This window comes from Copadichromis virginalis, linkage group LG17 (genome assembly GCF_057382275.1).
Source record: "Copadichromis virginalis isolate Kocher_CV1m ecotype Utaka linkage group LG17, C_Virginalis_male_GT1.1, whole genome shotgun sequence".
Taxonomy (NCBI): domain Eukaryota; kingdom Metazoa; phylum Chordata; class Actinopteri; order Cichliformes; family Cichlidae; genus Copadichromis; species Copadichromis virginalis.
Window position 1 is genome coordinate 20,629,700 of NC_140634.1, and position 26,019 is coordinate 20,655,718.

Here is a 26,019-nt window from a genome sequence, read left to right on the forward strand (position 1 = left end):
CTATCATCATTATTATCCTGCCCTTGCTCTGTGGTTCATCCTCTGTGCTGATAGACTACCGAGTCTCACCTGCGTTCACATAAAGCCAATTAGGGCGGCGCATGGCTTGCTCTCTCCCCTCGCTCCCTGACAGCCTGCTGCGTGCAGGGTTCATAGTCTTTTTCTTCTTCCGTTTGTTTTACCAGGCGGCTCTTTGAAAGCTTTTGTATAATAAGGGCTTCCTAGAACTGCAGCAACACTGTCACCTCAAACATTAAAAGTAGGTAAAGCATAATTGGCCTAGTTGGAAGAAAAATTTTGTATTTTGGTAAAAGAAAACACAGTTTGAGTACTAATTTCATCAAAGCACATTTACACAGTTTGTGAATTTTGGTTAAACCTAAATGAGCAAACTACTCACAGTTCATCTAAGTTTTAAAGATTCTGAGATCAAGAGGAAGAAGTCCAGATACTTAGGCATGATATCCGCTTTATGCTCTTCACATGTGTTATTTTGAACACAACAATGACAAAGAAGTGAAAATAATAAATGATAAAGCAGTGTGCAGCCATACCGTCAAATGATGGTGGTTACTGTTGCGAAGTGGGGGCAGGGCGGCAGGCGACGTGGCCTGAGAGCCGTTGTGACCGGGAGAGTAGACCGGCTCGCCCGTTTTGCCTGAAAGAGTGAGAAAAGATGATTATATGACAGCTTTGTTATTGTCATGTGTGTTTTAATGCCTTTTACATCATAAAGACCAATGCCTGTGTTTCAACTAGTCCTGCTTGGACAACAAACAAACAAACCAAAAAAAAAAAAAAAAAAGAAAGAAAAGAAAAGAAAAAGAAAATGCTTGAAAAAAAAAAAAAAGTTTCTTAATTTGAGTGTTTTAGCCTCAGGAGGAAGCCAAGATGGATTTTTTTTAAGTCATAGATGGGAAACCTGACGAGTTACACAACCTTTATTGGGCAGTATCACGAAAATGAAGACTAAAACTGTGGTTTTAAGAGGTTTTAGACCAACTCAGCACTGTGCTGTCTACGAAGATAAAATGAGCTGAATTCACACCATGGTGGAGGAATGGGAAGAATGGAAAAACCTCCAGTTATTCCAGCAGCACAGGAGCTACAGTTATTAACTAAATATCTTGAAACAATATCTGTAAACATTCTACAGACGCAGCTTCACATATGTGAAGATCTGCTGATTTTTATGCAGTTTTTGCAAGAAAAGTTAATCTGTAACTTTTCTTGCAAAAAACTGTCATAAAAATATCACCATTTACTTACTTATTTTTAAATCTGAATTAGCTTAGTATATCATTTTCAATTTTTACCTACTTAGACATGCTGATAAAACTGATAAAACTCAAACAGCTTAATGCCCCAGTTCTCAATTTTAAAGAAAGTTATCTGCATTTGATAAGAGCTGTACGAATAAACTTAACTCTTAATCTTCTTTTTTATTTCCTGGAACAAGAGAAATCTGACTCCACAGCTTTTTTCTGTGATGCTGTAGTCTTTGACCTTGTGTACATTTCCTGTTTGTATTGTACCATCTAATCACTGCACCAAAAACCCTTTTCACGCTGCCACAAGGTAACAAAGATGATGTTCTTCTGGTTTTTGCAGTTGAATTGCTGCGAGTAAACTGCTTCTAACATTTATTTTTATTTAATTGTTATCCAATTAGCTAATCACACAGCAGCACCCCAAAGCACTCAGATATGGTCAAGATGACCTGCTGAACTTCAATCAGGAAAGCAGTATTTACTCAAATAACCACTCGTTACAACCAAGGTATACAGAAGAGCATCTCTGAATGCAAAACACGTTGAAACTCGCAGCAGATGAGCTGCGGCAGCAGACCAGCAGATCTTTCGCATCCATTTCTTTAGATCCTGGGATGATTTGTTGCTTTTTGAGATCTTTTAGGCTACTTCACTTTATCATACAGGTTCTATTTAAGCAATTTAATAATTCAACAGATCTGGCAGAAATCAGACAATAAAAGTTAATTTATGACTTAGAGGGGGTAATTACTTTTTCACATGAGATGAGTTAGCTTTGGATATGTTTTTTTTTTCTTAATGAATGAAATAATCATTTAAAAACTGCATTTTGTATAGCGATCGAAAATGTGGCGTCATTTCCAGGGTAAAACCGCAAAGGATTGTGGGTACAAGTGGCTAGCGCGCACAGGCTTTTACAAGACAGCAGTCACACCGAGATAAACAGACACAAAAAATGGCAAGAAGCTGTTGTATTATTAACTGCTATAGCCAGTCGCATGACAGCCACTGGAAGCCAACGGGTAAAGCAATTGGTTTTTATCGGATTCCTTCGTGGAAGAAAAATTGTTCAAGTCATGTTTCCGAAGTCACGAAGAGGCAACGGAGGGCTTGGATTGCGGGGTAAATCCCGAAATGCACGGTGGTACAAGAAATCCCTTTCACTGGAAAAAGCGACTGTCGCTGCCCCCTCTCTCTTCCAGTACTCCAGAGCGAAGATAGCCTTTTCGTCAAGTCTGTCTTTGTACGGACCTGCCGTGTTCTCCTTTCATTTTGTACATAACTGTTTTCAGAGCAAATAAAATGCAGGTAGGGATTAAAACCGCAGAATTAATGGTTACTGGTGCTGGAAATGCTAGCGCTTGATGCAGTATTTTAATTTTGCTGCCACTCGTACTTACAATGCAACGTGCGAAAGTCACGTGGTCTGTCGATCTCTATTTACCCGGGTTATTTTTGTCCAAGATTAATTTGGTACCTGAAACATGTAAAGGTGACGAATGTGTAAAAACTTTGTGTTGACACATACACAAACATACACATGTGCCAAAAATAAACCTGTGGGAAACACTGCAGTCTGTACAGTACCATGTAAATACAGCATAAGAAAGCTTGAAGTGGCTGAAAGCTTAGCTACCAGTCCGCATGTAAACAGCTCATTGACCGTCCTGCTAAATGCCTTCAAATAGCTCTGGACTGGACTGACCCAAAGCAATCCTGTTCATTCTGGAGTCAGTCCTATAGAGTCTAAGGAGGATGAAGGTTTTAATTTAGCCTCGTAATCTCCAACACAGTGCCTACCTCTCTGCAGCTTCACCTTCTTTAATAGCAACATGACGACAGCAACACGATGCACGGGTCAGAGGTCACAGTGTCTTCTTAACTGAAGAGCCAAAAGTTTAAACAGCCGCTGGGTGATAAAGCATGTTGGACTTTAAACAAGACACTTATCAGCTTTTGCCGCTGTCAATGGTTCACGGCCCGACTCAGAGTGACGACGTGAAAAAGGAGAAGCAGGAAATCAAAACTCAGCAACCAGCAGAGTCTGTTAACTTAAGAACTGCCTCTGAGGGAGCAAAGCAGTCACTTTCACATCACTTTTAAAGGGGAACCAGTGATATAAACAAGAGCAGGCCAAACATTACCACATACTGATTGCACAGGGTTAATACGCAGATTTCAAACAGCTCTGACCTGAACCCCCGAAAACGGTGACAGGACTCCAAGGAGTTTAAAGGGAAAAGGTGTCTGACAACAGTCAAAGTTTTCATGTCTTCTCTGCCACTTTGGGTCGTTCACGGGAAACGTAACTAATAAATGAAAACATAAAGCAACAAAGAGAAGTTCAGTGGCTGACTCTTCTCGCCTCCACACAGCCAATCAGGACTTTACGCTGTGAGCTTCAGATTGTGTTTCAGGAGGTTATAGACACAAATGCCTGCAGCACAGATGGACGTGGTACAGGATACTTCCATGTGCTACCTGGGAAATATCACATGTAGATGCTCAACTTTCTCAGGATAAAATATTTTTAAAGCCTCATTCTGAAGTAAAATCAGCATTTATCAGATTTCACAAGTAAAGTTGGTTTCAACAAAAACAGCCCAAACTCTGTTTTAGATGGCTGATCAGTAAGCTAACCCACCCATTATGTTGAGTCGTGCCTGTCAGCTTATTTCTGTAATAATTCAATCATCGGTGAATCAGAAAGCTCCAGATCATTAAAATATTTTCCGAACAGCTGGAAATGAAAATCAGAATCTTCCGCTGGCTCGTCATGGAAACAATAAATGGATAAACAAAGAGGACCCTTGCAGGCCACCGTCCGGTGACTTTATGTGTCGGTGCAAGTTGAAGCAGGCAGATGGACCGTACTGCTGCTCTCCGCCTCTAATCCAAACTTAATCCCGCTAATGAGGATGACATGGAGGGTGAGGCAAAACCACATCGGCAAGCCCACAAGGCATGACGCAGGACGCCGAACAACTGCATGATGAAGTCGGAGACTGTGGACTAATTTTTGTTAGTCCAAAACTAAAACTTTTATGTCACACTGGGATTTTAAAAAGCCGCCATTTTTGCCTATTTGATTACATTTTATTGGAAAAAACTTTTAATCAGTTAGCCAGAAACACTGTAGTCAGATCAGGGCTCTAGACTAACTTTTTGCCACAGTTGCACTGTTGCGCCCAACTTTTTTTTTTTTTTCCCCCTTTCTTAGGTGCACCAGCACAAAAGTTAGGTGCAAACAAATTTTTCATCCGCATCGCTTAACACCGCAGCTTTACACATTCCTTTTTTTTTTTTTTTTTTTTTTTTTTTTTTTTTTAAATTGCTGTCCATACAGAGAATATTGATTTCTAAATGATTAATAATCTTGTCAACTAGGGCTGCCACAAATTATTATTTTGATAGTTGATTAGTCACCAATTATTTTTGCACTTAGTCGACTAATCAGATCATGCATCCATTGGACATAAAACGTACAGCTTATTGCACCAGCATGCATCTGCTCTTATATAACTATCATTAGTTTACAGCTTTAAGTGTTTAAGGTATGTGCTAACTAAAAATAAAGACAAGATGATGGTTTATTAAATTTTAATGACAACTGCAGATTGTTTCGGTGGAGTTTAATAAACTCAGCCGTCTGCTCCTTGCTATCTAAAATATAACTGGACAATGGGAAAGAGCTGGATGAAGAAATCACTGAGAAGGTGTGGTATGAAACATGGAAAGAACATAAGAATACAACTCAATCATTAAAGTGGAGAGAATTCATCTGGAAAAATCAAATTTGCTACTTTATTACACCTAAGATTAAAAATAAACAAACCAATACACAACAAATGGCCTGTATTTATATAGCGCTTTACTAGTCCCTAAGGACCCCAAAGCGCTTTACATATCCAGTCATCCACCCATTCACAAACACATTCACACACTGGTGATGGCAAGCTACATTGTAGCCACAGCCACCCTGGGGCGTACTGACAGAGGCGAGGCTGCCGGACACTGGCGCCACCGGGCCCTCTGACCACCACCAGTAGGCAACGGGTGAAGTGTCTTGCCCAAGGACACAACGACCGAGACTGTCCAAGCCGGGGCTCGAACCGGCAACCTTCCGATTACAAGGCGAACTCCCAACTCTTGAGCCACGATCGCCCCCAACAACAGTGTTGGAGGCTGTGTGGATGGGATGAACCAGACCATACACACATTTTCTGGAAATGCAGAAACATTCACACTTCCTGGGTCAAAATTCACTCAGCTCTCTGTGATATATTAGTTACATAATTCCCAGAACTTGCCTTGTTTTGTATCTAGGATACTTGGAAGGTACTGTAGATGTAAAGGATCGTTACTTGGCTAAGATTCTCCTTTCAACAGCAAAGAAGGCCATCACCAAAAACTGGCTTAAGACAGAGACACCAGGAAAGAAGCAGTGGAGGACATTATGGAGATGGAGAACTTTACATATAAACTGAAACTGACGGAAGAACGCTTTTTGAAGGACTGGGGGAAATGGCTAACGTACAACAAAAAAAAAAAAAAAAAAAAAAAAAAAAAAAAAGCTGAATGAAGATGGACATACAAAAAAGAGAATTTGAAATGAATGATTGAAATGTTTGACACCGCAGGTAGGGTTGCACGATTTTGCATAAAATGAGAATCACGATTTTTTGGCTTAGAATTGAGATCACGATTCTCTCACGATTTTCTTTTCCAGTATAAATATTTATTGCACTTATTAACTGCACATCAACTTCATAACAGTTGAGACTGAACATAAAAACAATAAATAAACATTAAAAACAACAAATGTCTCACGTTTTTCTGTTGCTGCAAAATGTTGTACTGCTTGAAATCCCGTCTCCACCGTTGCTCGACACTGCGTGTATAGAGCAGGTAGTGCAACAAAATAATAGAAAAATAGTTGCTGGACGGCACTGTGTAGCGTTTGTCTAGGGTGTTGATCATTTTCCTAAATCCCTCGTTTTGCACAGTGTTGATGGGAGCCATATCTTTGGTCAGGTGATAAGTGATAGCCTCCGTAATTTCTTTGTGCCTGTGAAAGTTCGACCTGTATAGGGAAGCGCTGTATAAGGTTCCCGTTATTGATGTTTTGGTGGTTGACCGGGACGGATTTTCTCCTGTCACTTTCTCGTCATCCCTGACGTGCTCTCCGTTGTTTTTTCCCTGCTAATTTTAGCATCACACCACAGCTTCTGTATCACGTGGTATAAGGCTCCGCCCTTGTCATTTGTTGAGCAGGAAGAGTGAGCGCTTGTTTTCATGCAGATTACGTCCCGGATCAAAATGCGGTACAATCGTCGTCGTCTTTTTTTTTCTTTTTTTAAATCGTCGTAATTTGGAAATGAGATCGCACATAAGTATGAATCGAGATCGCGATTTTCTAACGATTAATCATGCAGCCCTAACCGCAGGCATGTTTCCTTTTTTTTTCCGATTATCATTTTTGATAAGATAGTTTGTTCCTTCCCCCCCCCTCAAGTCTGTTGTCTGCTTGACGTTTATTCTGCTGTGTAAAAACTATAACTTTAATCTCAGCCAAACCGATTTACTCAGGAACAAATAAAATACTGAAAAAAGCCAAACAATAACATTTTTAAGTTATCTAAGTGACTTGTATATCATGTTTAACCTGAGTAGCGAAAGACGGCGGTGGGTTTGAAAACGATTTGCTGGGAGTCTGGTGTTCTCACCGGCTTTAGTGAGCCTTGAACCCCGGCTAGCCATCGAGCTGGTGGGTAACAGACGTTTTGAAAATATGCGGTGTCTTGATAAACTGAGCAGATATTTCAAGTTTACACAGCTACATCCTTGCCTCAAAATATGTTACACATTTATTTTGTGACCCAGAGAGAATAATAACAGTAATATTAAAACTAACTAGCAGCCGCCATAGTTGAAAATTGAGCAGGGCCACACTATGAATTCTGGGATAGGCTGGGCCACGAAGTATACACCCGACCCATCCTTCAAATCTGGGGAAATCAAGGGCACATTTGTGGGCCGCATTTGTCAGTCTTCGAATTTGGACCGTCTTCGTCGTGTTGCTGTAACGTAATCGGCCTACAAATGTGGGCACAGAAGGATGCGGTTCCTGAATTTGGACACAGCTACGATACCGGACACTGCTTCTTCTTCTGGGTTTAACGGCAGCTGGCATCCTTGTACATGCAGTGCTGCCATCTTAAATCCTACTACTTATTCCTGTGTCTTTTGGGATCTTACAAAGCTTCAAACGACGCGTCGACTATTAGTATTCTATGATTTTGATAGTCGACGTAATCGTGACTAGTCGACTAATTGAGGCAGCCCTATTGTCAACACAAAGTTCTCCTGACTACAGTAGCTGTAATGCTCCAACAATCCATCAAGCGGTGCGGCTTCGTAGCTTACCAAAGTCATACTAAAACATTTTGACAGATTTTTGAGCGCCATGTACTACATAAAATCAGTTTGTGGTCAGTAAGCACAACCAAAATTCATACATAAAGCGCACTTTTGAGGAAATAAAAATATTTTAAGTGCGCCTTATAGTCCGAAAAATACAGTGCTGAAAAAGTTATTGTGCTTAAAGTGCTTCAGTGAGCTGAAATTTAAACTTCAAATATCTCAAGATATATAAAATAAACAGATAGTCCAAGTAAGATATTCAGTTCGAAGCTTTTGAGGCACTTTTAATTTTGACTATCTCTGATTGGTTTAGACCACGATATGGGCATAATGTGTGTCTGTTGTTGGCCACACAGAGACTTGCTGAGACTTTTCAATGATCAGAACATAGCATAAGCATAGCAAACAAAAGATCTCCGGTTCGATTATTGGTTACCTGTCATGAGTAAAACCCAATTAGCTTGCAGAAGTGTCCACAGTCTGAAAAAGTTCCAGTAAATGAACGAAGCTGCTGTTTGAAGCCAAAGATGCTAATAAACATGACATCCTCTCTGTTTGAGTCACAACAGCATTTGAGTAATGGCAAACATGCATGACAGTAGGTAACGTTACACTAAAAATACTTGAGGAATGCACCTTACTGTGGAGACAGAGGCGTCTGTCCCCGAAGCATCTCAAACTTTAACAACCTGTTCTGACTGACAGACCAGGCCCTATGGCAGACACAGCCAACCTGAAGAAATACATGCCAGGGCTACCCACGGCCTCCTGCTACAAGCAATTTGAACAAGCTCAAGGCATAATCACAAACAGAGAAAAGGAGCACAGTGGCCAAAGCTACGCTAACAACAAGAATGGACGGTCATGCTAGCAGCTAAGATAGCAGGCAGCCACAAAAAACAGCTCAAAGTTTAATATTTGTTTCTTAGTGGAAAATGAAAGTGCTTTAATACTACTGTTATTGTTGACTTTTATCTAAGAAGACGCAGTACAACATGTAAAAGTGACAGATTCAGCCATATTTATCACATCTGGCTCATAAAATATAATAAACAGGAAATGAGCAAAAGCAAACAGCAACAACCAGGGATGACAGAAACTGTACAAAAACACATACAAGGCATTTCATCATGGAGAAACAACGGAGCAAAGAGAGCCCTTACTGCACATTATGACAGCATGTACACGGACAGAAATATACCTCACTGTGAAAACTGTTTTTTCTTGCATATAACCATTTTTGACATCCATCAAAGAGACTATGGATTTTACCCAAAGGAAAATCACCACGACTGTGATCACAAAACGACTTTTATTTTTACATACAGTTTAATTTACTGAAGCTTGAAATACATTTATAAATAAGAGGAAACATACGAGGAAAATGCACTGATGGTTACCCCATTTTTATAAGATGGATAGTGTTTTTCAGAGGTTCAGAGCAGATATTGTACAGCGATACTTTCTGAAGCCGACTTGGAAACAGTTTTAGTTTAGCTGCAATTCATTGCAATAAACTTTGCAAACATTTTTTCTTTTACTCTGAACGTGGACAATTAGATTTAATATTGAATGCCAGTGTATATTTGTTATCAGTGTCTGATTACTTATAATCCATGTCTCTGTCAGGCCTGAAAATACAGAAATCAGCTGACTCCTAATGTTTACTACAACTCTTACTTAACAAATTTGAAAGAAACTTAACCCTTTAAGACCTACCATAGAACCAAGTCCGCCAGAGCTTATATTATATTTTTACATGCTGTAGTGTCATTTTCGGGAGCATTTCAAGTTGATATACATCAATACAACCATTATAGCCCAAATTTTAATAATATGTCTGCATTAAGTCCATAGTAATTACATAAATTGCAAAAAAGTGCAATAAACTCCAAAAAAAAAATTGAAAATCGTTTTTTTTTTTTTTTTTTAAAACATACATTTCTAGTTAGAGAAATTTAAGGGGCTTATCCCTCAAAACTGTAAATAGGGCTGCTCAATTAATCGAATTTTAATCACGATTACGATCTGGACTTTCAACGATCATTAAAAATGACTGAGCCGATTATTAGCCCCTCCCTCATTTATCCGCGACACCTTAAAGGCCGGTCCGTGAAAATATTGTCGGGCATAAACCGGTCCGTGGCGCAAAAAAGGTTGGAGACTGCTGATTAAGAGGAGCCGAGGAAGATCTGAAAGCTAAGCAGAAACTATTTGGAGAGGAGAGTGACTGCCGTTGGTTGAAAAGAGAGGTAAAAAAAAACTTCAGTGGTGTTGCACACTATTTTATATTATTTTTTAAAGTCATTGTTAACCCTTTAAAGCCGGTCAGAGCAGCACGCTCCGTTTTGTGTAACTATTTTTAAATCCCCATAGAACCTGAACCGTGTAAGCTAGCGCAATAATTTGTTTTGCATATGAAACCGGAGGAGTTGTACTTACATCTTATGCCATCAGCTTGTCCTCGGTCATGGTTTCCTTCCACATATAGCTTTGCAAAAATTGCATAAAAAGCGCTTGCAGGAACAAAAACATAATATTCCAGAAACACGCTTTGCCGATCCGATCAGCTGTTCGTAACACTTCCCACAGTGAAACAGACGTCAGTGTGAACTATTGCATGTCCGCCATTTCCTGGCCGAAACCGGAAGTGACGTCATTTTCACGGAAATGTAGTTTTTACTTGTAGGCCTTAAAAGCCTATACTGGTCATGTTTGACTTTTCTGAATAGTTTCTGGGATGCTTAGAACTCGAATTGCACTGCTGGAAATAGTTTATTTTGATGCACGTGCTGTTTTCTTTGCAAATTTGCATCATAGGATTGTTTTTTCGTTTTTCCTGCAGTATATAAAAATTGGTGTATCTCCAAAATAAAACTATGAAGACACTCAAAATAAATTTCCTGTTGTAAACTATTTTTTGCAACTTTTTTGTATTTAAAGTTTTGAGGGATAAACCTCTTAAATTTCTTCAAGTAGAAATATATGTAAAACAACCAAAAACGATTTTCAATTTTTTTGTAGTTTATTGCACTTTTTTGCAATTAATGTAGTTACTATGGACTTAATGCATACATATTATTAAAATATGGGCTATAACAGTGGCATAGCAAATTGAAATGCTCCCAAAAATGGCACTACAACATGTAAAAAAAAACAATATAAGCTCTGGCGGACTTGGTTCTATAGTAGGTCTTAAAGGGTTAAATAAATATCGTCAAATAACCGCGATCTCAATTTCAGTGAAAATAATCGTGATTATCATTTTTGCCATAATCGAGCAGCCTTAACTGTAAATACAAAAAAGTTGCACAAAATAGTTTCCCACCACAGGAAATTTATTTTAAGTGTCTTCATAGTTTTATTTTTGAAATACACCAATTTTTATATACTGCAGGAAAAATGAAAATAAATATTACAATGCAAATTTGCAAAAAAACAGCATATGCATCAAAATAAACTATTTCCAGCAGTGCAATTTGAGCTCTAAGCATCCCAGAAATGACAAAGAAAGTCATAAAGTCAAACATAACTTTTGAAAACACCAGTATAGGCTTATGAGGCCCTGATGGTAAAATAAAAATACATTTCCGCGAAAGTGACATCACTTTCGGTTTCGGGCCAGGTAATGGCGGATAGGCGATAGTTCGGGCTGACGTCTGTTCCAACGTAGGAAGTGTTACGAACAGCTGATCGGATTGGCAAAGCGTGTTTCTGGAATATTATGATTTTGTTGTTGCAAGCGCTTTTTATGCAGTTTTTGCAAAGCTATGTGTGGAAGGGAACCGTGACCAAGGACAAGCTGATGGCATAAGGTGTAAATACAACTCCTCCGGTTTCATATGCAAAAAAAATTTTTGCGTTAGCTTACGTGGTTGCAGTTCTACAGGGATTTAAAAATAGTTACACAAAATGGAGCGTGCCCGCTCCGACCGGTTTTAAAGGGTTAAAGTCCTTGCTTCAGTCAGAAAAATAAAATTATCAGCCAATAAAAGCATTAAAAGCAGAGGTTAAATCTCCAGAGCAGCTCAGGCTCTAACTCAGACCATCCAGTGTCCTGCTGGGCTCTCAGCCCTTCATCAACTCTGCAGGGGCTCCTGCAACACGTACTGATAGTGTAACAGGGATCTGTACTGAAGGCGCACACAGCCTGCCTCGCTGCGAGCCCGACAAATGCATGCTACCGGAGTGGAAAAGCAGCGCTCTGAATGCAAACTCAACACCGAGCTGGAAATGCCAGAGAGCCGGCAGGCATGCTCGGCATGCTGCTCAACCGGTCGAGTGGGAAAGTCAGCGCTGTGACGCTCAGCAATGTCACAAGCCAGCAGAGGTGCTGGAGATATAAAAGATGTGGGTAAAAAAAAAACTACGAAGCTCCCAAAGTCACAGCATGCTGTCCCTCACAGGGTCCTGTAGATGACTCACTGACATTTAGTTGAACTTCTACACTATTCCCTACTTCTAACACTGTAAAAATAGTGAGTGAAGTATCATAAAAAATTTTTTTTTTTTTTTAAAAACAGACGCCCATGGCTGGGTGTTAATGACACCCAAATTTAGCAGCACATACAGCTGTGGAGTCAAAGTCCCTCAGTTTTGAAGCTGCCGATTGGCTGTTAGGACTCTGGTTGGGCAATCCACTAATGTAGAGGTGTCAAACATGCAGCCCGGGGACCAAAAGTGCTCAGCCAAATGGTCCAACAGAACCTGGGTGGCTTTACAAAGTGTAAAAATTGCAGTAAAGCCATTAATTACTTGTATGTTTTTATCAACACATGCTGCTGTTCCTTTGGTGGTGTGCTAACATTATTATGCAGGAGGGTAAACAAACTGTTTCAGTCATGAAGATGTAAACTGACTTGTACTGCTGCTGTTCAGTCACACATGTGAAGACTTTTCAAACTGTAATTCATCCAAACTCTACTTTTAAAGAGCAGCGGTTAAACCAAGAGCTGGACTAAAGCATCAACCTATCGCCTCAGGAGGCAGGTATGTGCTGGGTATTCATGTTTCTGTTTAATTATGGAAATCGGATGCCGTCATCATACTTATTCAGGCTGCCTCGCCTTTTTAACTTTTCACTTCCCTTTCAGCAGCATCTTTTTATTTTAAAGCCACAAATTCTGCCACATTTTCACTGTTTGGACTTTGAAACCTGATTTCTGGGTAAAATCACCAAGAAAATTAATATCAGAAAATTCACAATTTCACCTATTTTTGCCCTTTAGAAGTCAAAACTAGTCACTTTATGGCACAGACACTCAGATACATGAAGATAAAGACAGGGAAACTGGGAAAACTCGTGTTAAGAAACAAGAATTAAGCAGTAGTGCATTCAAATGGAAAACAAGAACAAATCAGCCCGATGACATCCAAACCTTTCCATTTCAGAATCACTGTTAATTAGCAGCAGCTGGTAAAAACCCACATTAACGAGGTTTGTCGATCTATCTGCGAGAGTGATGATCAGCACTACTTGTAAACAAGCAGCTGTGATGTTTTCAAAGACAGAAACTCTCTGAATGTGGGTATTCTGATAACCAGGCACCATCTGCTTTGACACAGATAACCGAGACAGTTGCAAACTCCGCCCTCCTCTCAAAAGCACCTTTTAAAACCCCGTGTGCTGCTGCAGCAGAGCCAGTTTAACAGACATTTGTCAGCACGCAGCGTCAACATTACGACATCCACCCCATGCTTGTTGGTGTACAGTGAGAAACTGGGACACAGATCTGGAAACAGTGCATGAACTGGCACAAACTGCCAGCACACAGCAGGAAACAGACTCTGATTCAAGCAGCTAATGAACTGATTATAAAGCAGGTGGTTAGACGAGGATGAGGGATGAGCAGGGAAAGCTTGCTACAAGTCTGACAGTTTAAATGACAAAAACAGGACTGTGATCACAGAGTAATTATACTCTGTATCAGTCACTGTTTAAACTTCATTACTGACAGCACATCGCTGGCTTTGAGCAAATGACAGCAATAATATCAGAGCTATGTTACATCTGGCTGCCTGCCTCTGTTTACATCACTGTAACTGAATACAGCAATGTGCAAACAAACTCAACTGCAATGTCTTAGTTCCTAAAGATAGCATAATACATTGCAAAGCATATACTTCATGCTACTACACATAACACCCTTACATTATCCACAAGACAAGCTTCAAATAAATTTGGCACAACTGCCTGACATACACCTTGCTGTATATATGAGGCCTAAAAAGGTTAAATTACCTGTTATTTATTTCATGAAGGACGTGATATTTCTTTTAAATATGTTTATTGTAGAATTAGAGTGAAGATGAGTTAACACTAGGGCTGGGCCATATTATACCGTTCACGGTAATACCGGTATAATGTTAGGCAACGATAGGAAAATGAAATATCGCGATAGAATGGGAGTAAAACGCGCATGCGCAGTGCCTTTGTTTTCATACGCACATGGCCGATTGTTGAGTGAAACAGATGAACCAGAATTGGTTTGTAAAAATGGTGCAACTTCCGTGATGTGGAACTGGTTTGGTGTTTGTCCGTCAGATACACAACAAAGCACATTTTTTTGCAGAACATGCAAGCAGCCGTCGTTATTGTCGTATTTGTCGGACTAAGATGCTCTTAAATCTGGGAGTAATCTGGGTCCTAAACTCCGTATACTTCAGGTCAAACAACACTGCAGCATCACTTAGAGTTAAAAACTGTCTAAATTCTTTCATCTTTAATAAAATGATCAGCATTGCTGCTTTACCAGGTGTAACTATAAAGTTTAACTTCCAGGCATCCATGAAAACAAAAGTTATTACATTTAACGGAGTTAGAAGTTAGCAGGAAGCTAGCGGAAGTTAGCTCGCTAGTTTCGCTAGTTACCTAAGCATGATATAGCATGTTCTGACTGAGAGATTTCTGAAAAAAATCAAACGTACAGCTCTGCTATCACTTCCAACATAAATGAAGACAGGAAACTAAACAGCAGTGGCGTTTGTAGGGTTACTGAAGTTGGGCTAGCTGGTATATAATGATGTGCTACGTGATCGCTAGCGACACAGCTATGTTAGCATAACATAAACAGTGAAGCTGGAGGACGAACACTAACACTTTTCCACTTATAAAAGTTAACGTGAAGGTTCTTCATGGTTAGAGACAAATGCAATCGCATGGCAGGATGCTGTAAACGGACCAAACTTCAGTCAGGAGAACAACTGAGATAATCCATCCACAATATGAGGTTAGTCATTAATAGACTGCAACAACATGGGAATAGAGCAGCTGCCAGAGAATTCAACATTAATGAATCAATGGTACAGAAGTGGAGGAAGCAAGAAGAATGAGTTTAATAAAGTTTGATTTATCTGACTGCTTTGTTTCGCTTAATGTGCCTTATAATCCCGTGCACCTTATGGTCCGAAAAATGCGTACTGCACACTGCAGTTTAATGTTGCAAAGCACCTCTTTTTAACTTCAGTGGATATTATACATGGTTCTGCTCAGGATATGTCAGCCCATTTCTACTGGAAATGCCTTTTGGTTAAACTTTCAGCAAGGAATTTGCATTTGCACTGTTACATTTTTATAAAGCTTTAATGTACATAAAAACCAGCTTCTTGTTTAAGTGAAAATAAATGGAAGGTTGTCTTTTTGCGCTAGTAATGTTGTGGAGTTGTATTTTGTCTCGCATCAATTATATCGTCGGTTATATCGTTATCGCAAATTTTCAAATATATATCGTGATAAATATTTTTGGCCATATCGCCCTGCTCTAGTTAACACAGTTTGAAATAAACTTGTGAAAAACAACTTAACAGTAACAATAGTTGGGTTGTTATGTAAAAACAAACAGAAACAGGCAGCACAACAAAACCTAGATATTATTACCAAAATGAGGTATATGCCAACACCAATCAAGGAAGTCAAAAGAACTACTACTACTGTGCCAAGTTAATAAGAGCAAATCTTGAAAACAAGAAATACTCGTTTCACCTTGCACAACACATCCCTACGTTATCCTCAGATGCCATAAGGACGTACATACATGCATGTGTATGTATACACATACATGTGTATATATAGCCTGTTTCAGTTTAAGCGTTGTTTTCAATAAATTGCATCCTCAAAAAAATGTTTTGTCTCACTCCCATTTCTTCTTGTTGAAGCTCTACTTGAAACCTTGTTAAGATCCAACAATGCAAAATACAAATCCCACCCAAGTGATCTTAAACTTTTGTCTGGGACTGTAGTTTGTGTATGTGATTCTACTCTTAAACAAGGGTTGTTTGAGACTGGTGTGACTGTTACTAATGCTCAAGAAATCCCACAAGGATTTTTTTGTTTTGTGCTACCAGTACGATAAAGAGTAAAAATAGTATGGTCCACAGTACACGACAGTAAACAACACAGTCAAAATAAAATTGCCACAGGTGACCAGTAAGGGCCTTATACTATGAGAGACTGCAGAAATTGTTCGATTTACAACACTGACAAAAAAAAAACAAAAAAAAACACGTAAAGTAAAAATGAAGTTAAAGGTGTAATTTTTACTTTAAAGGTAAACCTCCATTTACATTTTGTGTCGCACTTTTCAGCGTTTTAGCAGCTGGATGAAATTTGTACACAAGTCAATTCATTTCCACTGAAACTGTGACTGCAGCAATCACAAGTTTTTTGCACACTAGTCGGGGTCTTTTACCCTAGCAACAGGTGAGTTGCCAGGGGACCTACGTGACTGACTTTAGCGATCATTTTTCCAACGATTGCCATAAAAATCCACAAATTGCTCACAAAAATGATATTCATTTTCCACCTCACAACTGGGGTGATCGGGGACTTACTTGATCCCTTCCCTTAGTTATCACACATCTAGAATGGTGGATAAGTTAAGTCACATGGTTAGTGGTCAAGAGTCTCCAAAACCTCAATAAGCAAAACATAAAGCCTGTTTTCCAAAACCCAGTAACCCTGGTTATCACCTTGTCAACCAAGCTAGTTGCTGAATAGTTCCCTAGGTAACCCCTCCTGTGGCTACCATTAGCTTTTACATCCATGTGTGTATATTTAAGGCCCATTTTCACTAGCCAAGATTAGACTACCATTTTATATCACAGTGTGAATTGGTACCTCGCTAACCAGGCTAGCTAACAACTTCCTAGCTCAAATATAAACACATTTTCCATGAGCAAAAGTTAGAACTCCATTTAATATCATGATGCTAGCAAGCGCTAACATCAGCTAACAACTCATTAATATTTTTAAATGCCTTTTCAGCACCCTATTTAACAAGAAAGTAAATTGTACATATTATACATTTGCTCCAAAATAGGGTCACGTCCTTAAACAAACAAACAAACAAACAAACAAACAAACAAAAAAAACAGCAACAAAGGTTTAAAGTAGTAGAGTATTAAAGTAGCTAACCAAGCTAACAATTTCCCAAGTCTGCCCCACATCCGGTTTCAAGAAAACATCTAAATGGGCCAAAGCTGTGGCTTCAAAACAGCAGACCAAAAACCAGCGGCTGTCTATATCCAACATGTCCAAAAGTCTATGAATACACCAGCCAAAAATAGCATCAGTGTAAATAAAGGAGTTTATGGCTAATAAAGCTTCAAAATAACCACTATGGCCAACCTTCAGGCTTCAAAACAACAGTCCACGCAGAAATGGATGGCTACGCCCTTTAATCTGTTTATACCATAAGTAATTTCTGCTGTGACTTCCTCACACTAACAGCATTAATGCAATGCTAATATACCAATCAGGCTCATCACGCAAAATGAAACTGCCTCCAACCATCAAAGTATTTATTGACATTAAGTGTATGATAAAAAAAATAAAAATAAAACCAAGCACAATCGTCAAACCTCTGGAGAGCGAATTAATCTCGTATTAATGGTTCAAACACAGACGCCAGGAGTGTATGAAGAGCTTCCATGCTAGCACAAAGCCACTGAATCCTTATATGAATATAAAGGCAGAATATCAGCTGTAACGCTCAGCGTGAGGCTGTCAAGCTCCTTAAGATTTTAGGAAGTGATAGGAGGGGGAAACCATACCTTTAATGTGGAGCAAACCAACTGACCTCTGACCGAAGATTTATTTCTGTCCGTGGAGCCGGAGGCCAAGAATTACCCGGCAACGGAAAACACGCAAAACACACAGAAACCAGCAAAGCTAACATCACACACAGGGCACCAGGAGAGCCAGGACACCGAGGAGTAGCACGGTGACAAAGGCAGCTTGACGGAGAGCAGAAGGAATAACCGAGCAAGGAGAGACTGTGGGAAAAGCTACTGCTGCTGTCACTTCTCATCTGTTTGCTAAAAATTAACCTGACGGACAGAGCTGATTTTCCTTCCTTCACTTCTCCCGCTGTCAGCCCAGCTAGCTCCCAGCTTTTATGCTTAATTTAAAGAGCAGAGACCGAAAAAGGCGAGCCTGGAGGGCTGCTCGTACTGGAGCCACTTAGCTAGCACAGCCCCCAGCCCTCCCCGCTCTGCTCCTCCGTGTCTCACTCACTACCTGCCGTTAAAGACAGCCAGAGAAACACTGGGGCATCTCCTCAACCGTGGCCCGGCTCAGGTGCCTTCTGTCGGATACAAAGGGTATGCTCACCCGTCGGAAGGACCGAGGTTACGGGCTTCTTGGTTAACATGGCGGCCGCTCCTCTCCTCTGGACTCAACTGTGCAGAACACCTCCTCTTCCTCCATTAGCCACCCCTCCTCTTCCTCCATTAGCCACCCCTCCTCTTCCTCCATTAGCCACCCCTCCTCTTCCTCCATTAGCCACCCCTCCTCTTCCTCTACCTACTCCTCCCACTTCTCCTCCTCTCGCTCCTTCAGACCCCGAGACAATTAGAGACGCATTAGTGCTTCCATCGCCTCATTTAAATATAAACAAACAAAAACAAATAATAAATTAATTTTGTTATTTATAATAGTTTACTGTTAAATCACCGATATATGTTACAGTAGTAGTAGCAATAAATGATGATGATAATAATAATAATAATAATAATAATAATAATAATAATAATAATAGTAATAATAACGGATTATATTAGATTTTCAAATGATAAATAGTACATTGGTGATGATGAATATTAAACACAGTAATTAATCATGTAAAAAACAAATAAAAATGTAAAAAGATAATGTAAAGAATAAAGAAATATATAAGAAATATAAAATGTGAAATAATATGAGATAATATTGAATATTTCTTCATTATATTCATTTTAAAACATTAATCTAATCTAATCTAATCTATTTTAATTTAATTTAACCTCCTAAACCACCCGAACTCTTCCACGGCATGCATTTTTAATTTACCTAATTTAGCTAATTTTTGTTTCTAAGAAAAATGAGAGCCACATATTAGGATATTCATTTAAAATTTCGATAGAACAGTAGTAGTATAATGTCCTCGTAAGCAATGTTCCCTCTAAGCTGCGTGGGTGAGCAATTGCGCACTGCTGACATGGTCTCTGCACAGAAAATCTGCGTTGGGCGCAAAAAATTAAAATTAATACTTTAACAATTCTGTTTTGCAGTGTTAGTCAGTAAGTGACTGGCTGCTCCCGTATGGGATTAGAACGATGCCACCTTATCCCATAGTCCAGCCAATTCACATTCATATATAGGCAGCTAATCAACGTCGTTGACAGGCTATGACAGCGTCCTTATGTGCCGACACTGTTTTAGCTAGCAAAGCAGCGTGGCTGATGTGGAGTGAAGCCACGTGGCTTCTGATGATGACAAGCCTAATGACAATGTGTACAACCAATGGAGATGTGAGCAGGACAGACCGAACAATTGACGGAAAAGTGTGGACTTTATACCAGTTTTTAAATTGTGTTGATAGGCCACATAAAACCAGAGTTATGATAAAAATATTTGCAATGTTTGGTTTTCTTCCTGAATACTATCGTTGTTTATATTTACTTCAGGAGAAACAAACGGCCTTTTATAAGTAAAACGCTCGAAAGCACTCTTCGCCTGTGAGCAAAAACAACGCCCAAAACCCCCACCCTTTCCTATTGGTCGAAAAATGTACCATGTTGACCAATCAAAAAATGATATGGCAACATGGCATTTAGTTGTTTAGGAAGGGGGGATGTTTTAGGAGTGACAGCGGTGTTTTGAGATGTGAGACATTTGCAACGTTTAGCGCAAATCTTGTGTAGTTAGTGTGTAGTGTAGCCACTGTTTTGTTGTGTGTGTCAGAACAATGAGGCGGCTGCTGAATGTTACAGGTGTTACAGGAGTGATACATCTCCTGTTGTCAGGCCTGCAGGTATCAGACTGTTCTCCTTCATCTCATAGTGGAGAGAAATTATTTTTGGGAGTTGCACAAATAATTTGTGTGGCATCAAATTTGATGCAGAACAGCTGATTGTTCTGTAAATAGTTTGAAATGTTTGTTTAAAAAAACGCCTTGGCTGCATTTTTAGGTAAACAGCTGCAAAAAACTTTGTTGTTTGCATAACTCAGTTACTTTTTTGAAGAAGTAACTATATAATTAATTGCCCAACATTGGTCATTGTTTACTGTATTTTGCAGACAGAGAGTTACAGGACTCTCTCCCAGACCACAGACTCATACTCATAATACGAGGCAGAGCTTTTTTACTTCCAATAGTGTTAACATACTGCACAGGTCATGAACAACATTTATTTTAAATTTTCATTGTAAGTGGGCTAAAGCAGTTAATTAAAAGTAGTCTAACATAAATGTAAATGCTGTAATTTGATTATTCTAATAAACCATGTAACTTGGATGGATTTGATGCTGGCGTGACCACAGTGCACACATCTGCTGTTGCTCACAGTGGTCCACGGGATCGTTCAGGGAGTTTGTGTGTTCGCTCAGACACATGAAAAATTAGAGGGAACATTGCTCATAAGTGGATATCAGGCCCTTGTAGAGCAAAGTTGAGTATTTTGGTCTAAGTAACCCAAAATGTGATGTCCACATATGCAGTGTAGGGACTAACGCGTTACAGTAACTACGTTATTACTGTGGTAACGAGCACGGTAACTAGTTATTATGCCAAAATCAGGAACGCGTTAATCATTACTGGGATTTATATAGGGTCGTTATTCGTTACTTCTTGCGGTGGCTATCGCAGAGATTCCACAGAGGCCAGCAGGTGGATGAGGGAAAGGGGAGGTAGGAGGAGCAGAGACCCGAGGTGGCCGCAGGTCCGAGTGTCAGGTGAACTGAACTTCAGGTAAGAAGTTATGACCTGCAGTCTATCTGGGTCAGATATGAACCAAGTTGAGGTGGAGTTTATTTTCGTTATGCTGACTTTTTCGTACTAGCTAGCATGATGGAGTTTCTATACAGCTGGGTGGGTGCTATGATGTTACTGATGTTGAACTGCTGGTCATGATAGCGGTTTGGATATGTGGTGAGAGGGAAACATGAAGATGAAACCAGGAGATGTCCTTACTGAATCATCAGAGCTGAACAGGTGATGGAGAAACAGGTTTACCTTTTAGGTAACATGAATGAGTTGAAGGGAAGTTATGAGCTGTTTCTGAGAGACAAATAACCCCAGGATCATTTTTTAGGTAGCTGACAGCTGGTAACTGTGCAGGTGCGGCTCTAGCAAAGTGTTGCCAGGGGGGCATGTAGGGCATTAACAGGGAGAGGGGGGCACAAAGAAATACTTTTCTTTCTTATTCTCATTTAAAATGTCTAGCTTTTAAAAAATAATTATCTGAATCTTACAACAAATGATTCATAGATTGATGCATATATACCATCAAAACAGTGTACATCACTGTCACAACAGTGTTTGTTTTCATTCAAAGGCTTTACGATTATTCCTGTAATGGTGGGCCGGTCTCTAGTCAAAATGCCCGGGACGATTTTTTGTCCCAGTCCAGCCCTGTATGCAGCTCATCTGCAGTCTGGTGTTACCTACATCTTCCTATTCGGAGGGCAGAATTTCCGAGTTCTGAGTACAATCGAAAGCACCACGACTACAGTTTTCGTGTTGGATGTAAAAAGCGTACATGACGCTGTGACGTAGGCTAGAATCATGGCGGCGGTCAACGACGGTCTAGGCGTGGGATTTCTCTCATGGAAATATGGACATTATTTTTTCCTTTCTATTGGTAGGTGGCACAGTGCACTTGTGGCAAGTAAGCAAGCTAGAAGACTGGCAATCTTGCTGGGTATCCAATTACGGAAGCAACACATTAACAAGAGAATTCTGAGTAAAACCAAAGTTACTTTCCCTAGTAACTAGTTACTTTGAAAGTAGCGAGTAACTTGAAGTAACTGAGTTACTTTTGACAGAAGTAACTAGTAATGTAATTAAGTTACTAATTTAAAGTAACTTACCCAACACTGCACATATTTGGACGCCAGGTCCTAGGAGGTTAGCATAATACAAAATATGCACTGTTATGACTGTTATTTCGTCTTCTCATCATCATTATTATCATTAAAAAATATATATAAACATTTATACTTTATGTATTATTTATATTTTAAAAAAGAAACAACTTGTGTCCATAACTATGTTTTGTTTGTTTGTTCATGTTTTTAATTGGTGTTTTTAGTATTATTTTTCATAAACACAATAAAAAAAATCTAAAGTCCTGGGAATTTGAGGGTTTGGTGCAGTATCTTAGCTGTTACGAGGCCTGTGCTCTTCTGGACAGAGACCTCTGATCCTATTTGGACTTTACCTTCCACATCTGCTCCAGTTGTTCCTTCTGCCCCTGGTACTTTCTCTCTCTCTCTCTCCGTGGCAACAATTTTTTTTCAGTGTATTATGAATACACGGAAGTGTATATGTATAAGTGTAATGTTCTCCTATTTGAAGTTGTGTATAATCCATATTATTGGTAGGTATAGCATATGAGATATATTGTTTATCATGGTATGCTACTTTCACTTTAAATGAGTGATCACTGTCTATGTTACACCTGCACAGTGAGCAGCAGTCTGCTACAGGTCTGTCATAAAAGACAGTGACAGAAATGCGCAATGTTACTCATGTAAACAGAACATTAGAAACAAATCTAAAAATAATCTTGGTCAGATTATGAGATAGTGGGCACAACCTTGTGCACAGCCACCATGTCTTTTACACAGAAGAAGAGAGACAGCCAGACTGAAAGATACTCTTTGTGGTCATCTTTTTTTTTTTCATTTGGTTGTGCCTTTTTGGAGTCATTGTGTAGCTTGAGTCTATGCAACCAGTTTGTATCTATTCATGTACATTGATGTGCAGCTTTAATCAGAGGTTAAAAATAGATCAGTGAAAAAGAACAAGAACATCCTCGAAAGAGTGTCCTTTATCCTTAAGATGCAGATGGACTGCTGAGTCTTGTCCTGTGGACCCATAGTCAGTAGCATAAACTCAGCCACTTATAACATTGCTAAACACCTTGCTACCATCCCTGCTCCTCTCGTGGGGAAAACCCCACACCACATCAAGAACTCCACCGACTTCACCGACAAGGTCCAGAAACTTACCCTGGATCCAGATGAAACCATGGTGTCCTTTGATGTAGTCTCTCTCTTCACTTGCATACCCACCACGGAGGCTGTGGAGACTGTCAGAAAACGACTACAAGAAGACAGCTCCTTGGAGGACAGGACCAACTTCACACCCGATCAGATTTGCACACTGTTAGACCTCTGCCTTACCACTACATATTTCAAGTACAACGAAGGCTTTTACAGACAAAAACATGGCTGTGCCATGGGCTCCCCCGTGTCACCTATTGTAGCCAACCTTTACATGGAAGAAGTGGAAAGGAAGGCTCTTGGCTCTTTCAAAGGAAGAGTACCCAGCCACTGGTACAGATATGTAGACGACACCTGGGTCCTTCACTGCGCACATTAACTCTGTGGATAAAAACATCAAGTTCACCAGGGAAGACACAAAGGACAACTGTTTGCCTTTCCTGGACTGCGCTGTGCACATTGAAGAGAATGGCAACCTCAACATCGAAGTTTACCGGAAGCCCACACACACAGACCAGTACCTCCTCTTTGACTCCCATCACCCTCTGGAACACAAACTTGGAGTAATTAGGACCCTACACCACCGGGCAGAACATGTTCCCTCTAAGCCTGAAGGAAAAAAGAAGGAACACACACATGTAAAGGAAGCACTCAAAACGTGCGGCTATCCTAAATGGGCGTTCTTAAAGTCAGCAAACAGGCACAGAAAAGAAGACCAGACACCAGCGAGGGAGGATAAGAAAGACAGACGCAACAACATTGTCATCCCCTATGTAGCCGGTGTATCAGAGAAACTCAGGAGAGTTTTCTCCAAGCACGACATTTCAGACCCAGCAATACACAGACAAAAACTGGTTCACCCGAAAGACAAAACGCCAAAACACAAACTTAACAATGTGGTGTATGCTGTACAGTGCAGCGAGGAATGCCCAGACCTCTACATTGGAGAGACCAAACAGCCACTTCACAAGCGCATGGCACAACACAGAAGAGCCACCTCCACAGGACAAGACTCAGCAGTCCATCTGCATCTAAAGGATAAAGGACACTCTTTCGAGGATGCCAATGTTCACATTTTGGACAGAGAGGACAGATGGTTTGAAAGAGGAGTGAAAGAAGCCATCTATGTCCACTGTGAGCGACCATCTTTGAACAGAGGCGGGGGTTTACGACACCAACTCTCTGCCATCTATAATCCAGTTTTGAGATCCCTTCCCAGACGCCTTAACGCCCACTCACATCCTGGGCCATCTGACCTCAGGAATTCGCATGATAAGGTGGGGCCAGGTTTCACAATGAACACACCCGAAACTCTGGCTGATTGGGACCCACACCCAGTTTCACACCTTGGCTCAGGCGATTAGAGGATCATCAGGGGGTCCTTTTGTCCCTCTGTGGGGGGTTACTCCCACTAGGTTTATATCTGGGACTCTCCATCATTTGACCTTAGAACTGAAGAAGCTTCTCGGATGAGAGGTGAAACGTCTTCAAGCAACTTAAAGAAGTCCAGACGCTTTTCTTTGCAAGCTCCTTTGACAACAAGAACAGTGAACATTAATAAATGTGATGCCCATGTACTCACCAAGTAATTCTGACCAACTTGTTTTTCTTTGCTGTAAGTCCCAGAAAGCTGTCAGTGATGCTGAGGAGAGCGACGCTCTTCATCAGCCGCAGTCTTCCATATGAGGACATCATCACTTTACAGGCTGTGTGTGTTTATGAAGCTGCTTGGAGACCAAAAACATGTTTATGTGACCGACAAAGAGAGGTTTGTTGCTGCTGCTCCTGGGCAGTGTTGTGTAGATAATAAAGTTTGTTCAGTCACTACGTGAGTGTGTGTGTGCATGTGTGATCTCAGGTTTCATGGCTTTTACTTAAATTACACAGTGTAGCATGCTTGTGTAACACACAGACACACACACAATAGGTCAATTCAGCAGACTGGGACCACACCCAGAATATTCTCAACACCGACTTTACTAATTTTAACCAAGTCTTGCTAATCAGGTCATGATCCCAGACTACAGCTCATTCACCAAAAACAGCCTCCTACAGCAGAGCAGTATCAGTTACCATCAATGAACTGAGCAAAGATGTATCAGAGTGAACTTCCAGAAGAATCGTTTTAAAACACGTTTTTGAAGGAAAGTCAACACTGCTCAACATTAAAAATGGAATTGAATTTGGATCATTCAAAAATAACTGTCCAAATAAGTGCCCGTATTTGTTTCAAGATGGCTGTTGATTCATTGCGTCCAGGTGAAGTGGTTTGATCACATTGAAATGGATCTCCTGATTATCTGCTATACACTTCTAAAATAAATTAAATATGAATCCCTGAGTAATTTGACAAGATTTGCAATAACACAATAGAACTTGTACGGCTTTCTTGAGAATAGAGAATAGAGGTACTTGATTTATTTATTTTGTTTCACACGTGGTACAGCAGTAAAGAGAAATAAGAGAAAGAGTATTAAAAAGCATATCAGGGTGTCAAACTCCAGTCCTCGAGTGCCAGCGTCCTGAAACCTTTCCATCTGTCCCTGCTGCGACACACCTGAATAAAATTAGTAGGTCATTAGGAAGACTACAGAACTTGACTGCATGTTGAGGTGACATGCACTCCCTAATCCTACTCAAGTAAATTTAAATAAATGTAAGTGTTTGCAACAATGTACTTACAAATTACTTTTATTACTCCATGTTCATTCACTGATGAGCTGCTGTAACATGAATCAAATGGCTGAATTGTCACCTCAGCATGCAGTCAAGTTCAAAAGTCTTGCTAATGATTTACTAAATTTATTCAGGTGTGTTGCAGCAGGACCACATGTAAAGATT

At 40.1% G+C, this 26,019-nt stretch overlaps 1 protein-coding gene across 4 annotated transcripts in view; it reads right to left on the reverse strand.

Annotated features, from left to right (window-relative positions):
* The window catches only part of dyrk2 (dual-specificity tyrosine-(Y)-phosphorylation regulated kinase 2), a 30,541-nt gene extending 11,990 nt beyond the window's left edge, over positions 1-18,551 (reverse strand). The window contains exons 1-2 of one of the 4 annotated variants that reach the window (XM_085435854.1): positions 18,304-18,551; positions 555-658 (exon numbers count right to left, since the gene is read on the reverse strand). In XM_085435854.1, coding sequence (XP_085291980.1) covers positions 555-658; positions 18,304-18,343 — 144 coding nt within the window. In that variant the 5' untranslated portion in view covers positions 18,344-18,551. Of the gene's footprint in view, positions 1-69; positions 246-554; positions 659-17,744; positions 18,013-18,303 lie in introns of those variants that run through there. The other 3 variants (XM_085435855.1, XM_085435857.1, XM_085435856.1) reach the window with 3 other exon arrangements.
* Positions 18,552-26,019: the final 7,468 nt, after the last annotated feature.